This window comes from Triticum dicoccoides, chromosome 4B (assembly GCF_002162155.2).
Source record: "Triticum dicoccoides isolate Atlit2015 ecotype Zavitan chromosome 4B, WEW_v2.0, whole genome shotgun sequence".
NCBI lineage: Eukaryota > Viridiplantae > Streptophyta > Magnoliopsida > Poales > Poaceae > Triticum > Triticum dicoccoides.
Genome location: NC_041387.1, coordinates 446,416,762 through 446,434,088, shown reverse-complemented (window position 1 = coordinate 446,434,088; position 17,327 = coordinate 446,416,762). Strand labels below are relative to the sequence as shown.

Here is a 17,327-nt window from a genome sequence, read left to right as displayed (position 1 = left end):
AGGTATTTCAGGATGTTCTTGACCGCTGTCCAATGATCCACTCCTGGATTACTTTGGTACCTTCCTGCCAAGCTTATTGCTAAGCATACGTCAGGTCTGGTACACAGCATTGCATACATGATAGAGCCTATGGCTGAAGCATAGGGAACATTTTTCATTTTCTCTCTATCTTCTGTTGTGGTCGGGCATTGAGTTTGACTCAACTTCATACCTTGTAGTACGGGCAAGAAGCCTTTCTTTGCCTGATCCATTTTGAACTTTTTCAAAATTTTATCAAGGTATGTGCTTTGTGAAAGTCCTATTAAGCGTCTTGATCTATCTCTATAGATCTTGATGCCCAATATGTAAGCAGCTTCACCGAGGTCTTTCATTGAAAAACTTTTATTCAAGTATCCCTTTATGCTATCCAGAAATTCTATATCATTTCCAATTAATAATATGTCATCTACATATAATATCAGAAATGCTACAGAGCTCCCACTCACTTTCTTGTAAATACAGGCTTCTCCAAAAGTCTGTATAAAACCATATGCTTTGATCACACTATCAAAGCATTTATTCCAACTCCGAGATGCTTGCACCAGTCCATAAATGGAACGCTGGAGCTTGCACACTTTTTTAGCACCTTTTGGATCAACAAAACCTTTTGGCTGCATCATATACAACTCTTCTTCCAGAAATCCATTCAAGAATGCAGTTTTGACATCCATTTGCCAAATTTCATAATCATGAAATGCAGCAATAGCTAAGATGATTCGGACAGACTTAAGCATCGCTACGGGTGAGAAAGTCTCATCGTAGTCAACTCCTTGAACTTGTCGAAAACCTTTCGCAACAAGTCGAGCTTTATAGACAGTTACATTACCATCAGCGTCAGTCTTCTTCTTAAAGATCCATTTATTCTCAATTGCTTGCCGATCATCGGGCAAGTCAACCAAAGTCCATACTTTGTTTTCATACATGGATCCCATCTCAGATTTCATGGCCTCTAGCCATTTTGCGGAATCTGGGCTCATCATCGCTTCCTCATAGTTCGTAGGTTCATCATGGTCAAGCAACATGACTTCCAGAATTGGATTATCGTACCACTCTGGTGCGGATCTTACTCTGGTAGACCTACGAGGTTCAGTAGAAACTTGATCTGAAGTTTCATGATCAATATCATTAGCTTCCTCACTAATTGGTGTAGTTGTCACAGGAACCGGTTCTTGTGATGAACTACTTTCCAATAAGGGAGTAGATACAGTTATCTCATCAAGTTCTACTTTCCTCCCACTCACTTCTTTCGAGAGAAACTCCTTCTCTAGAAAGGATCCGATTTTAGCAATGAAAATCTTGCCCTCAGATCTGTGATAGAAGGTGTACCCAATAGTCTCTTTTGGGTATCCTATGAAGACACATTTCTCCAATTTGGGTTCGAGCTTATCTGGTTGAAGTTTCTTCACATAAGCATCGCAGCCCCAAACTTTAAGAAACGACAACTTTGGTTTCTTGCCAAACCACAGTTCATAAGGCGTCGTCTCAATTGATTTTGATGGTGCCCTATTTAACGTGAATGCGGCCGTCTCTAAAGCATAACCCCAAAACGATAGCGGTAAATCAGTAAGAGACATCATAGATCGCACCATATCTAGTAAAGTACGATTACGACGGTCGGACACACCATTTCGTTGTGGTGTTTCGGGTGGCGTGAGTTGCGAAACTATTCCGCATTGTTTCAAGTGTAGACCAAACTCGTAACTCAAATATTCTCCTCCACGATCAGATCGTAGAAATTTTATTTTCTTGTTATGATGATTTTCCACTTCACTCTGAAATTCTTTGAACTTTTCAAATGTTTCAGACTTGTGTTTCATCAAGTAGATATACCCATATCTGCTCAAATCATCTGTGAAGGTGAGAAAATAACGATGCCCGCCGCGAGCCTCAACATTCATTGGACCACAAACATCAGTATGTATGATTTCCAACAAATCAGTTGCTCGCTCCATAGTTCCGGAGAACGGCGTTTTAGTCATCTTGCCCATGAGGCACGGTTCGCAAGCACCAAGTGATTCATAATCAAGTGATTCCAAAAGCCCATCAGTATGGAGTTTCTTCATGCGCTTTACACCGATATGACCTAAATGGCAGTGCCACAAATAAGTTGCACTATCGTTATCAACTCTGCATCTTTTGGTTTCAACACTATGAATATGTGTATCACTACTATCGAGATTCAATAAAAATAGACCACTTTTCAAGGGTGCATGACCATAAAAGATATTACTCATATAAATAGAACAACCATTATTCTCTGATTTAAATGAATAACTGTCTCACATCAAACAAGATCCAGATATAATGTTCATGCTCAACGCTGGCACCAAATAACAATTATTTAGGTCTAAAACTAATCCCGATGGTAGATGTAGAGGTAGTGTGCCGACTGCGATCACATCGACTTTGGAACCATTTCCCACGTGCATCGTCACCTCGTCCTTAGCCAATCTTCGCTTAATCCGTAGTCCCTGTTTCGAGTTGCAAATATTAGCAACAGAACCAGTATCAAATACCCAGGTGCTACTGCGAGCATTAGTAAGGTACACATCAATAACATGTATATCACATATACCTTTGTTCACTTTGCCATCCTTCTTATCCGCCAAATACTTGGGGCAGTTCCGCTTCCAGTGTCCAGTCTGCTTGCAGTAGAAGCACTCAGTTTCAGGCTTAGGTCCAGACTTGGGTTTCTTCTCTTGAGCAGCAACTTGCTTGCTGTTCTTTTTGAAGTTCCCCTTCTTCTTCCCTTTGCCCTTTTTCTTGAAACTGGTGGTCTTGTTAACCATCGACACTTGATGCTCCTTTTTGATTTCTACCTCCGCGGCTTTTAGCATCGCGAAGAGCTCGGGAATAGTCTTGTTCATCCCTTGCATATTATAGTTCATCACGAAGCTCTTGTAGCTTGGTGGCAGTGATTGAAGAATTCTGTCAATGACACTATCATCAGGAAGATTAACTCCCAGTTGAATCAAGTGATTATTATACCCAGACATTTTGAGTATATGTTCACTGACAGAACTATTCTCCTCCATCTTGCAGCTATAGAACTTATTGGAGACTTCATATCTCTCAATCCGGGCATTTGCTTGAAATATTAACTTCAACTCCTGGAACATCTCATATGCTCCATGACGTTCAAAACGTCATTGAAGACCCGGTTCTAAGCCGTAAAGCATGGCACACTGAACTATCGAGTAGTCATCAGCTTTGCTCTGCCAGACGTTCTTAACGTCGTCAGTTGCATCAGCAGCAGGCCTGGCACCCAGCGGTGCTTCCAGGATGTAACTTTTCTGTGCAGCAATGAGGATAATCCTCAGGTTACGGACCCAGTCCGTGTAATTGCTACCATCATCTTTCAACTTTGCTTTCTCAAGGAACGCATTAAAATTCAACGGAACAACAGCACGAGCCATCTATCTACAAACAAACATAGACAAGCAAAATACTATCAGGTACTAAGTTCATGATAAATTTAAGTTCAATTAATCATATTACTTAAGAACTCCCACTTAGACAGACATCTCTCTAGTCATCTAAGTGATCACATGATCCAAATCAACTAAACCATGTCCGATCATCACGTGAGATGGAGTAGTTTCAATGGTGAACATCACTATGTTGATCATATCTACTATATGATTCACGTTCGACCTTTCGGTCTCCGTGTTTCGAGGCCATATCTGTATATGCTAGGCTCGTCAAGTATGACCTGAGTATTCCGCGTGTGCAACTGTTTTGCACCCGTTGTATTTGAACGTAGAGCCTATCACACCGATCATCACGTGGTGTCTCAGCATGAAGAACTTTCGCAACGGTGCATACTTAGGGAGAAAACTTCTTGATTATTAGTGAGAGATCATCTTAAAATGCTACCATCAATCAAAGCAAGATAAGATGCATAAAGGATAAACATCACATGCAATCAATATAAGTGATATGATATGGCCATCATCATCTTGTGCTTGTGATCTCCATCTTCGAAGCACCATCGTGATCACCATCGTCACCGGCGCGACACCTTGATCTCCATCGTAGCATCGTTGTCGTTACGCCATCTATTGCTTCTATGACTATCGCTACCGCTTAGAGATAAAGTAAAGCAATTACAGGGCGTTTGCATTTCATACAATAAAGCGACAACCATATGGCTCCTGCCAGTTGCCGATAACTTTGGTTACAAAACATGATCATCTCATACAATAAAATATAGCATCACGTCTTGACCATATCACATCACAACATGCCCTGCAAAAACAAGTTAGACGTCCTCTACTTTGTTATTGCAAATTTTACGTGGCTGCTACGGGCTTTAGCAAGAACCGTTCTTACCTACGCATAAAAACCACAACGATAGTTCGTCAAGTTGGTGCTGTTTTAACCTTCGCAAGGACCGGGTGTAGCCACACTCGATTCAGCTAAAGTGAGAGAGACAGACACCCGCCATCCACCTTTAAGCACGAGTGCTCGTAACAGTGAAACCAGTCTCGCGTAAGCATACGCGTAATGTCGGTCCGGGCCGCTTCATCTCACAATACCGCCGAACCAAAGTATGACATGCTGGTAAGCAGTATGACTTGTATCGCCCACAACTCACTTGTGTTCTACTCGTGCATATAACATCAACGCATAAAACCCAGGCTCGGATGCCACTGTTGGGGAATGTAGTAATTTCAAAAAAAATCCTACGTACACGCAAGATCATGGTGATGGCATAGCAACGAGAGGGGAGTGTTGTCCATGTACCCTCGTAGACCGTAAGCATAAGCGTTAGCACAACGCGGTTGATGTAGTCGTAAGTCTTCACGATCCGACCGATCCAAGCACCGAACGTACGACACCTCCGAGTTCAGCACACGTTCAGCTCGATGACGATCCCCGGGCTCCGATCTAGCAAAGCTTCGGGGATGAGTTCCGTCAGCACGACAGCGTGGTGACGATGATGATGCTCTACCGGCGCAGGGCTTCGCCTAAACTCCACGACGATATGACCGAGGTGGAATATGGTGGAGGGGGGCACCGCACACGGCTAACGAACGATCTGTAGATCAACTTGTGTGTCTATGGGGTGCTCCCCACCCCCGTATATAAAGGAGCCAGAGGGGAGGAGGCGGCCGGCCAAGGAGGGCGCGCCAAGGGGGGAGTCCTACTCCCACCGGGAGTAGGACTCCCTTCTTTCCTAGTTGGAATAGGAGAAGGGGGGAAAGAGGAGGAAGAGGGGAAGGAAACGGGGGGCGCCGCCCCCCTTCCCTTGTCCTATTCGGACTAGGAAGGGGAGGGGCGCGCGGCCCCCTCCTGCCTCCTTCCCTCTTCTCCCTCGAGGCCCATGTAGGCCCAATAACCCCCCGGGGGGTTCTGGTAACCTCCCGGTACTCCGGTAAAATGCCGATTTCACCCGGAATGATTCCGATGTCCAAATATAGGCTTCCAATATATTGATCTTTATGTCTTGACCATTTCGAGACTCCTCGTTACGTCCGTGATCACATCCGGGACTCCGAACAAACTTCGGTACATCAAAACTTATAAACTCATAATAAAACTGGCATCGTAACGTTAAGCGTGCGGACCCTACGGGTTCGAGAACTATGTAGACATGACCTAGAACTATTCTCGGTCAATAACCAATAGCGGAACCTGGATGCCCATATTGGTTCCTACATATTCTACGAAGATCTTTATCGGTCAAACCGCATAACAACATACGTTGTTCCCTTTGTCATCGGTATGTTACTTGCCCGAGATTTGATCGTCGGTATCCAATACCTAGTTCAATCTCGTTACCGGCAAGTCTCTTTACTCGTTCCGTAATGCATCATCCCGTAACCAACTCATTTGGTCACATTGCTTGCAAGGCTTATAATGATGTGCATTACCGAGAGGGCCCAGAGATACCTCTCCGGCAATCGGAGTGACAAAACCTAATCTCGAAATACGCCAACTCAACATGTACCTTCGGAGACACCTGTAGTACTCCTTTATAATCACCCAGTTACGTTGTGACGTTTGGTAGTACCCAAAGTGTTCCTCCGGTAAACGAGAGTTGCATAATTCTTATAGTTACAGGGACATGTATAAGTCATGAAGAAAGCAATAGCAATATACTAAACGATCAATTGGTAGGCTAACGGAATGGGTCATGTCAATCACATCATTCTCCTAATGATGTGATCCCATTAATCAAATGACAACACATGTCTATGGTTAGGAAACACAACCATCTTTGATTAATGAGCTAGTCAAGTAGAGGCATACTAGTGACTATATGTTTGTCTATGTATTCACACATGTATCATGTTTCCGGTTAATACAATTCTAGCATGAATAATAAACATTTATCATGATATGAGGAAATAAATAATAACTTTATTATTGCCTCTAGGGCATATTTCCTTCACTGACGATGACGCCGTCCTGGGCTCCACGATGACCTCCATCCTGCCGTTCTGCTGGTCTTGGTCTTGTTACACCGAAACGGTAACCTTTGCCTGATGCTTTGGCATGTGCTTGCCCCCTTTGCACCGAAGGGGAAATAAGGACACTGCACAGGCCGGCGCCCGCCTGGTCTCTATCGTCATGGCTTGCGTCACGGGCTCCTCGCGACGTGCCCTTGCCTTGATCTCTCCGCCTCCTCGCGAGTCTGCCTGATGAGGCTGCTCCTGAGGACGCTTCCTGTCGTCCGCCCCATGAGGCTTGGCCCCTCGCGAGGGTCTTGATCTTGAGCTGATGAAGCTGGGCTGCACTGGGCCCCCACTTGAGCCACGCCGCAGGCCACAGGCAGGCAAGTCTGGGGATCCCCGTTCCCAGAACGCCGATAGTAGCCCCCGGGCCCAAGGCACGCTCGGATTTGGCTTAGCAGAGAAGTGAAGGGGCAAGTGTGAAGCGCTGTGACTCCATGCATGCAAATACTAATTACTATAGCCAGTTGAGCAGGTCCTCTGTAGGCAGCGTTATTTTCTTGTGAAGGCTATAAGATGACTTGGCACAAGTTTAGAGCCCGCTGCCGGCTCTTCTATTAACCATGCTCTTAAGGACTCTTAGCCTGCATAAACCCCCAAGGGTGGAGGCTCAACCATGTCTGACTTGAATACACTCAAGGAGAGAGTGCACAGAGCTCTAGCCCATATCCAAGGAGTCCCATATGACTCAGACCAACATCGAGGAAAAAAAGCCCATGTTCGACCTTGGGAGGTCTCATACAAATCAAGTTGGCGATCAAGCCTTCCTCGGCAGTTCACAAAATAGGACTAGGTAGCGTTCCGCCGAGGCGACCGAACCTATTAAAAAGACAACGTAATATCACTTTGTCAAGCGTACAATGCAAGGTATTTGTACATACGCCCTACTCGTTAAGTCTGTGTTGAGACTAGGGTTAAGAGATACTCCCTCCGTCCGAAAATACTTGTCATCAAAATTGATCAAAAGAGATGTATCTAGAACTAAACTATGTCTAGATACATCCCCTTTTATCCATTCTAATGACAAATATTTTCGGACGGAGGGAGTACCTCCTAATCTCATGCTCTTTTAACTACACCAACATCTTTTCCTTAGAAGTGTGGGTTTGAGATAGTTTTGGAGATTGCAGATGTTCTTGTGAATTTTGTTTGAATATTTCCTAACTTCTATAATTTTTGTTGCATTGGTTGAATATATCACGATCATCCATTTAACCTACAAAGAGATCACATTTGTCGAAATAAGAAGGCATGAAACCCAAAATGACAAAACGGAACCCTATTACGTGGAGCTAGTTTTTTGTGTGAAAGAGAATCAAAAACAATATTTTCAAACCCATTTTTCCTAAAAACAATTTTACACACACACATAGATGTGGTGCCCTCCTATAAAAGACAATATATGGTCCAAAAATGGAGTTATTATTTGCCTTTGTGCACCCACAAAATTGTCTTTTTGTGTAGATTACAAATTAACATATTTTTCCACAAATGTTACAAATATATAAAATACATTCATATATACCAGTGGATTGTTTTTTCAAACTTCTTGATACATCTTTCACGTTTAAAAAAAATGAGCTCCTTGACGAAAATACAAAGATGAACATGGTTCCACACGCACCCACGTGAATAGTAAATAAAAAAACTATTTTTTTTAGTTCAAAAATGTTGGGCTATCAAATTTGGTCGGCCATTCTACTCACGTGTGAAGTTTGGTGAAGTATTGACACATATGGTATTCTTAGTGAAGATAATACAATTGAGACCATACTATCCATGGAACAGTGTTTCTCATATAGCTTCAGTTTTGTCATTTTTGCCCAGATTTCCGTGGATGCCAATTTTTTCGTGAAACTTTATATGCAAGTATACCGGTTGACTATGTATGTTAGAAAAAAAACATCTTTAATTTTCACTAGTATTTTTTAAATTTACTGTTCACAAGGGATGCGTGTGAAACCATGTTCGTCAAATCAGCGGGCGCTCCTTGGAGCCAACTTTGACACTCATATGAAACCACACACCACCGCTACCAATGAAACCCTTTTCAGATCCGTCATCGCGGCCACCTGATATATCCTCCAAAAATATACTGTCACCTACTCCATCCGTTTTCTAAATATTTATCTTTAAAAAAAATTAAATGGACTACCACATACGGATGTATATAGACATATTTTAGAGTGTAGATTCACCTATTTTGCTTCGTATATAGTCACTTGTTGAAATTTCTAGAAAGACAAATATTTAAAAACGGAGGGAGTAGAGCGTAACAGTATCTTATTTTATAGCATAATTTAGCAGAAGTACTACAACAGGGCGAAACATCCAAGCTGGTCCATCCTTCTATTCGCCAACCCCTTTCAATGTCACAACACCAAGCTCTATCAGTGAATGACAGGATGGTCATCTAACGAACCTACTACAGTAGAACCAAATGCTCATGTTCTGCAGTCAACCGACTATTTATGGCACAGTAAGAAACTTGACTTGGTACTTGCAAAGTTGCAATCAATCCACAAATAATAGCGTATACAAAAATCCAAAGAAACTTTATTTTGTCAGGCCAACATCCTCTTTTATGAATCAGAACCGAGAAGGATGGTGACAATTTTCACATGGTACCCCCAGATTCTTCAGCGCATTATTCCAGTCACAAAACACTAACCTGACTGTTCTTGTAAAAGATAATACATGTTCGACCTATTGGTACAACACACTATCGTTTCGGTATGATACAATTTTCAGAAATGCAGTTGCATCGAAAGAGCACTCAGACAAATGAAGACAATGGATGTGTATTCAGAAATGCAGTTTTCATGAAGAATACGAATTTCACGTTGTGTACTCAGCATTTATTTCGACATACTTATAACTTAGATCACAGCCCCACGCCTTTCCAGTGCCTCCTCCATTCCCTGTGAACACAATGGATGTGCATTGTAACGACAGTCTCGCAATTTCATAAAATATAACCATCAACAGAGCGTATTCTTGAAAAAAAGAAGGATAAATAGAGTATTAGATTGTTCGGGGATAAGAAAAACAACTGGGTTATGCGTGATCTGAGCTTCCCTTCAAACAAATCAATGTCTGTGAAAGCATTCATTTCAGGGTTCGTTTGATTCAAGACACCACGTTAGCCTGCTTCACAGCTGTCTTAACCTCAATACCAATTCACGAAACTAACGAATACAGGAAAAGATTAAATGCAAAGACAGCAATTTAATGGGCATAAATATGAACTAAGAGCATTCTAGAAGATAAATATGAACTAAGAGTATTCTAGAAGACAGATGCAGAACACCATAAAGCTCTCATACAAGGACATACTGCAGTTTTAATTGTGCAACACAGAGGCTGGAAGCTTACCAACTGATACATCAATGTTTACTGTACCATGGATGTCACCAGCATCTTTGAGATACTTGCTAGCAGCAGATCTAAGAAAAAGAGTTGGCGTTTTAGCTTATAGCACTAAGAGTTAGAGATATTCTATGCAATAATTCTATTCACTGTGACTCAAACAAGTAAATTTAGAATTATATGTAGTCAAGGTTTCTTTAACCTGTCAAAAGGGAGTGGTTGGCCATTTTTCATTAGTGGAATAACTCCAAGGGAAATATCAAGTTGATCTGCATCAAAATGAATCCCTGAATAGCCGACAGAGCAAGCAATACGCCCCCAGTTCGGGTCTCGCCCAAATACAGCAGCCTGGCCCAAAAAATGATCCAATCATTCAGGTCTCCTGGGGTAAGGAATGCAAAAGAAAAACTAGTAATGCTTGTATGCTCCCGGGCTGCAATATATGGCAGGTAAACAATAACATACTTTAACCAAGGAGGACGCTGCCACTGAACGAGCAATTTTAGCTGCGTCTGCCTCATTATTTGCACCAGTTACAGTAACCTGCATAGGAAAAGGGCACTTTAGAAGATTGTGCTATATTACTGGAAATGTACGAAATGAATTTTGATATAATGCATGAAACTGTTGCCAGATGACTCAAATTGTTTTTCTGAAAGTAAAGAGCCAAGTCATCATTTTCGCAAGAAAATGTGTCCCAGTAGGCCGATGATGCAGAAGATACAAGTGTTAAAAGTATTATGCCACTGCTCCACTTAACCTCAATTAAGCAGGTTGCACCCTCACCATCCCATGCTATGGATTTTGCGAGGCCTTGCATTACCTACATAAAGATAGGTCAGACTCTTTCTACTTAACAGTACAACTGAAACTATATAGATTGCTATAAGTAATATTATGGCACACACACAGGCATGCTTGGATTGTGGAACTGGAACTTACTGCATCTAGGCATGCTTGGAGCTGTTGAGCTTCAGCGCTATCATGAGTGAGGATGTCCGACAAACCAGATAATCCACTAGCCATAGCAATAACACAGTCATTCGTACTTGTATCACCATCCACCTTCAGATTTATGAGATAAAACAGTTATGAGTTTTTGGTACATCCCCAAGGAGATAATATGGCCATAAGATAACCCAACTAGTCAACAATGCTCATGCATTCTCAGAGTTATATTTCCAAACAAATTACCAAGCAAATTAAACCCCAGTGCAAAAACAAATTCATGTCTACTAATCAGCATCAAATACTATTCTACTAGATATGAACCTCCTACAACATTAAGATTATATTGACAGATTTTCAATAAATATGTATGGAAGTATTTTGATGAACTCCGTAAATTCTTTACAGGTTCTGTAATTGCTGCACACACTGATCAACATAAGAGAGAAGAGTGGTTACTCACAGTAATTTGGTTGAAACTTCTACTAACTGATGTCCGGACCATTTCTCTCCAAACATCACTTCTTACTTGAGCATCGGTCGTGAGAACCTATAAAAGATATTACCATCAAGCTCACGCTGTGCCTATAGAGAGGAAATGAGAGAGGGAAAAGGAGTCTATAAAATGAGACAGAAAGAGGGGACATACACCAAGCATTGTCGCCATATTTGGATGAATCATCCCAGAACCTTTGGCCATTCCTCCTATCTTGATAGGCACTCCTCCAATCTATTTTAATAAGAATTGATGATAATCAAGATCATGTCACTTCATGATAGAAGCTAACGAATCCTACATGCAAGTAATTAAGAAATTCAAACCTCAGTCTGGACAGCAATACTCTTGCTAACAAGGTCTGTAGTTGTGATGGCCACAGCTGAAGAATTTGAACTGTAATGGAAGGACAAAAACAATAGTTTAAAGATAGAAAATCATTAAGCTCCTAGTGGTGATTTTATCTCAATAGGTTTACGTTTGTGGAGGCTTTGAGAAACAAATTGTTGCTCACAAGACTATATATAATAATTATACCCTTCAGTAGATGAAGACAGAGAGCCCACAAGTCTAGGAAGTGAATTTATAAGTGCTTCCTGCATTGTTAAAACCCAGAAGCATCAGATGGAAACTGTAACAGGTCAGACAATGTGTGGTGTCGTATTGCCAGACAAGTTGCTTAGCTACCACTCCCTCCGATCTATATTAATTGTCCCTGCTTTAGCACAACTTTAGTACAGAGTTATACTAAAGCAGCGAGAATTAATATGAATCCGAGGGAGTATTTCATATGAAACACTCGAGTGTAGATTTGTTGCAAAAACCTATTGTACCTTTTTTATTCTTTGACCAATGACACCAGTGGACTGGATCAGTATGTCATTTGTGCTCACATTCAAAAGCTGAAACATCAATAATTGGTCAAACTAGCAGCAGTGATGCGCTGCGTAGTGCATAGGCATCCGAGGGACAGGTTCGGTACCTTGGCAACAGCTTCTGCACTATCCACTGCGTCCTGATATCCTGCATCACCCTGATGACCAATTATTTACAGAAATAGCTCTTGTTCAGTCAGTGCATTCCAAAATACAGTTCAGAGATGCTGACGATCATATTAAGTTCTCCAGACAGGCAGAAAGACTTACAGTGGCTGCATTTGCTTGACCAGCATTAATCAACACAGCACGAGCCTAGTAAACAGCAAAAATGATAACAGTTAATACACCTCAATGAATGACCACTACCATTGTGTATCATAATTTTTCCATCGATTTTTTTTCTTTAGTTTTGGCAAGGTAAGACTAGGGGCAGAATTATCTTACTGTTTTGGATGAACTAAGGACACGCTTGCAATACAGAACAGGCGCAGCAGCAACAACATTTGTTGTAAAAGATCCTGAAAGGAACCCAACACGATGAGAACTGAGTCTAACTGATAGGTTACTGATCATACATTACATCAGAAAGCAACAGAATAATTCACGGTTGTTCATCATAGTGAGCAACTGAGTATACGCTGATAGAAATTCCCTAGTTGTGAATTGACTACCATACCATTGTAGCATTCAGTACTAGTGAAGAAAGCGCTCGTGGTAGTCTTACCGGCGACGGTGGCGTCGACGTCGCAAGCAACAAGCGCCAAGTCAGGCTTCTGTCCCTTGGCGCGCAGGCCGCCGTAGATGCCCGCGGCCCTAAACCCCTTCGCCGCCGTGACGCCGCCTTCTACCTGCATCCACACCAAAGCAGAGCAAGCAGATTCAGAGGGCAAAGCCCTGATGACGAGCCAGCGGGGAGCACAGCCAAATGGTCGAGCAAATCACCTGCTTCCATGGCCCGTCTGGAAGGAGGATCGGCGCCGCGGAGATGTACCCCTCGGCAGTGGAGGCGGAGCAGACGACCCTCCTGCTCGGCGACGGAGAGCTCATCCGCAGTGGGCGGTGCGGGAGCGGGGCGCGGCAGTGGAAGAGCAGGAGGGAGGGTGGCGGCATCGCTGGGGCGAGCGGCGGCGTGGCGTGACGGCTGGTCGCGCGGCGCGGGGCAGGTGGGAGTGGGAGTGCCGGAGTGGCGGGCGGGACGGGTCGGGGGGTTCTTTTTGCGGCGTGGCCGGTCGGCGGTTGGGACCCGGGGGTTGGTGGCGCGGCCGGCTGGCGCTGGCGGCTTCGGCGGAGCAGGGCTCTTGGGGTTGGTCGTGGGGCGTGGACTCGTACTTTCGGGTGGAGTGCTAGACTGCTAGCCCGGTCAAACAGCTGAAATGTGGTTTTCCCTATTGTCTCAAAAAAAAAGTGGTTTTCCCTAAAAAAATAAACGAAACTGCTACCCAGACGACAGTGCTGCACGATTTATGCACGACGTGCTAATCCAGCCGCCGGTGCCCTTCTCAATCATGTGCATGTCCGGCTGGGTTTAAGTATCATATATGAATCGTGTGTATTGTGTCGTATGTATAGCACTGCTGGAAAAAAAACTGAAATATGGATAGAGATGGTCACCCATGAGCATCTTCGGCCCACCCATCAACTCGAATCGAGGAAAGAATAGTTCACAGAGATTTTCTTTTTGCGGGTAGTTCAATATCACATGGAAACAAGTTCCAAAAAACCACATTTGAAAGTAAAAAAAAAAACTAAAAAATACGGGTGATAAGAATGTGATGTTCTATTGCCATGCAAAATTTTAAGTCCAAACGCATCCATTTACGAGCAATTAAAAAAAATCCAACAATGAATAGTTTTTTGTTCTGAATGTTGGCAGCCGACTTGCCAAATTTATTGATCAGAAGGGGAAACAATACAAAACAGCCTGCAAGCACCAGAAAAATAATAATAGGCACAAGAGAAAGAAAAACTGAAACTGAATACTACTCAGCCGGGATCAAAAGGAATGTCAGCGCCAGCCAAATTTCACAAGCGGACTTCTTCGTTGATCTTTGGCACCAGAGCCACTTTAGGTAAAGCCTCATTAGAAAATGTGCCGGGTTTTTTCACGCCAAAATTCCCAAGCAATCAGGTGAACCAGCGAGAGAGTACCCTTCTTCTTAGTCGCGAGAGTATGAAGTGATGGGGAACGAAACATGAAAATCAAAAAAATTCCTACTAACACCCAAGATCTATGTAGGAGAAGCATAGCAACGAGAGGGAAGAATGTGTCTGCGTACCCTCGTAGACCGAAAGCAGAAGCGTATATAATGCGGTTGATATAGCTGTACTCTTCGCGATCCGATCATGATCCAACCGATCTAGTGCCGAATGGATGGCACCTCCGAGTTTAGTACACGTGCGGCTCGATGCTCCTCCTCTTTGACCCAACAAGAGAAGGCAGAGAAGTAGATGGGATCACAATCAGCACGATGACGTGGTTGTGATGGTGGTGGTGGTGGAGCTAGTTCAGCAGGGCTTCACCAAGCGCTACTAGAACGAGGACGAAAGAACTACAGAGTAACGGGAGAGAGTGGCGCCAAGGGCTTGGTGTGTGCTCTTGGGGCGCCCCTCCCCTCTATAGGTGGAGGGGCGTGGGTAACAACCCCTCCAAGCCCTAGGATGCAGCCAAGTGGGAGAGGACTTAGACTTCAAGTCCAATCCTATTCCTACCAGGACTCCCCTTTTTTTCCTTCCCTAGCCACATGGGCTTTTGAGGACTTGGTGCGCCTAGCCCAATAAGGCCAGGGCGCTTTCCCTCAGCCCATACCAGCCCTTGGGGCGTGGTGGACCCACTTGTGGACTTTCGGACCCCTCTAGAACCTTCTAGAAGCTTCACAGTACAATACCAAAAAAATTGCACCTTTTTTCGGAACCCAAAATATGACTTTCCATATATAAATCTTTATCTCTCGGCCATTTTGAGACTCCTCGTGACGTCCAGGATCTCATCCGAGACTCCAAACAACATTCTGTTACCAATCATCAAATATTCCAATACTACTCTAGCGTCAACAAATGTTAAGGATGCTACCCTGCGGGTTCGGGAATCATGTAGTCATGACCGAGACACCTCTCCGCTCAATAACCAATAGCGGTACCTGGATGCCTATATTGATTCCAACATATTCCACGAAGATCTTTTTGAAGGAAATATGCCCTAGAGGCAATAATAAAGTTGTTATTTTATATTTCCTTATTCATGATAAAGGTTTATTATTCATGCTAAAATTGTATTGATCGGAAACCTTAATACATGTGTGAATACAAAAACAAACAACGTGTCCCTAGTGAGCCTCTACTAGACTAGCTCACATGGTTATGGATCATCGTCAATCCTGTTGAGCTTCCATTTCTGTCTAATGCTATAGTGCAAGATGGCATCGTTTATGCGGTCGACGCACAGATTGGTTGCCCATACTTGTGGAATCTATCGTCGTGTAATTGTTCTATATCATCACATCTTTACCTTATGAATACGACTACATGTTAATCGTTACAAATTTAGAATAGATAGTATGTCTATAACCACATCATTGCTATATGTTCCTCTCATTTTCTAGATTTTTATGACCACACATGTTGTTGTTAGAGTTGATATGAGAACAATTGGCATCTAATGATTGTTAGAATAGATATTATGAGTATAACCTCATGATTACCATATGTTGTTGAAAATATGCCCTAGAGACAATAATAAATTAGTTATTATTATATTTCCTTGTTCATGATAATCGTTTATTATCCATGCTATAATTGTATTGAAAGGAAACTTAGATACATGTGTGGGTACATAGACAACACCATGTCCCTAGTAAGCCTCTAGTTGACTAGCTCGTTGATCAATAGATGGTTACGGTTTCCTGACCATGGACATTGGATGTCATTGATAACGGGATCACATCATTAGGAGAATGATGTGATGGACAAGACCCAATCCTAAGCCTAGCACAAAGATCGTAGTTCGTATGCTAAAGCTTTTCTAATGTCAAGTATCATTTCCTTAGACCATGAGATTGTGCAACTCCCAGATACCGTAGGAATGCTTTGGGTGCACCAAACGTCACAACATAACTGGGTGGCTATAAAGGTGCACTACGGGTGTCTCCGAAAGTGTCTGTTGGGTTGGCAGGAATCGAGACTGGGATTTGTCACTCAGTGTAAACGGAGAGGTGTCTCTGGGCCCACTCGGTAGGACATCATCATAATGTGCACAATGTGACCAAGGGGTTGATCACGGGATGATGTGTTACGAAACAAGTAAAGAGACTTGCCGGTAACGAGATTGAACAAGGTATCGGCATACCAACGATCGAATCTCGGGCAAGTACAATACCACTAGACAAAGGGAATTGTATACGGGATTGATCGAATCCTCGACATCGTGGTTCATCCGATGAGATCATCATGGAACATGTGGGAGCCAACATCTAGATCCCGCGGTTGGTTATTGACCGGAGAACGTCTCGGTCATGTCTGCATGGTTCCCGAACCCGTAGGGTCTACACAGTTAAGGTTCGATGATGCTAGGGTTATAAAGGAAGTTTGTATGTGGTCACCGAATGTTGTTCGGAGTCCCGGATGAGATCCCGGACGTCACGAGGAGTTTCGGAATGGTCCGGAGGTAAAGATTTATATATGGGAAGTCCTGTTTTGGTCACCGGAAAAGTTTCGGGTTTTATCGGTAACGTACCGGGACCACCGGGAGGGTCCCGGGAGTCCACCATCCCCGGAGGGCAGCATGGGCCAAGTGTGGGAGGGGCCAGCCCCAGGTGGGCTGGTGCGCCCCCTCCCCCCACAAGGGCCCAAGGCGCCTAGGGTTTGGGGAGGGGGCGCACCCACCTAACTTGGGGGGCAAGTTTCCCCTCTCCCCCCTTGGCCGCCCCCCCCAGATGGGATCTTGGGCTGGCCTCCGCCCCTAGGGTGGAACTCTAGGTGGGGGTGCAGCCCCCCCTCTCCCCCTATATGTAGTGGAGGCAAAGGGGCAGCCCAACACACGAAGTTCTTCTCATGTTGGCACAGCCCTACCTCTCTTTCTCCTCCTCTCCCGCGGTGCTTGGAGAAGCCCTGCAGGATTGCCACGCTCCTCCACCACCACCACGC

At 43.7% G+C, this 17,327-nt stretch overlaps 1 protein-coding gene across 1 annotated transcript; it reads right to left on the bottom strand.

Moving 5' to 3' along the window:
• Positions 1–8,990: 8,990 nt before the first annotated feature.
• Positions 8,991–13,461, bottom strand: LOC119290790 (arginine biosynthesis bifunctional protein ArgJ, chloroplastic). The gene is made up of 16 exons (XM_037569440.1): positions 13,131–13,461; positions 12,913–13,036; positions 12,633–12,706; positions 12,456–12,500; positions 12,293–12,343; positions 12,144–12,212; positions 11,848–11,906; positions 11,637–11,706; positions 11,464–11,544; positions 11,278–11,364; positions 10,809–10,931; positions 10,627–10,689; positions 10,332–10,409; positions 10,069–10,214; positions 9,873–9,943; positions 8,991–9,418 (listed from the first exon to the last, which is right to left on the bottom strand). The coding sequence occupies exons 1-16, from the start codon at positions 13,296–13,298 to the stop codon at positions 9,336–9,338; spliced, it is 1,392 nt and encodes a 463-aa protein (XP_037425337.1). The 5' UTR covers positions 13,299–13,461; the 3' UTR covers positions 8,991–9,335.
• Positions 13,462–17,327: the final 3,866 nt, after the last annotated feature.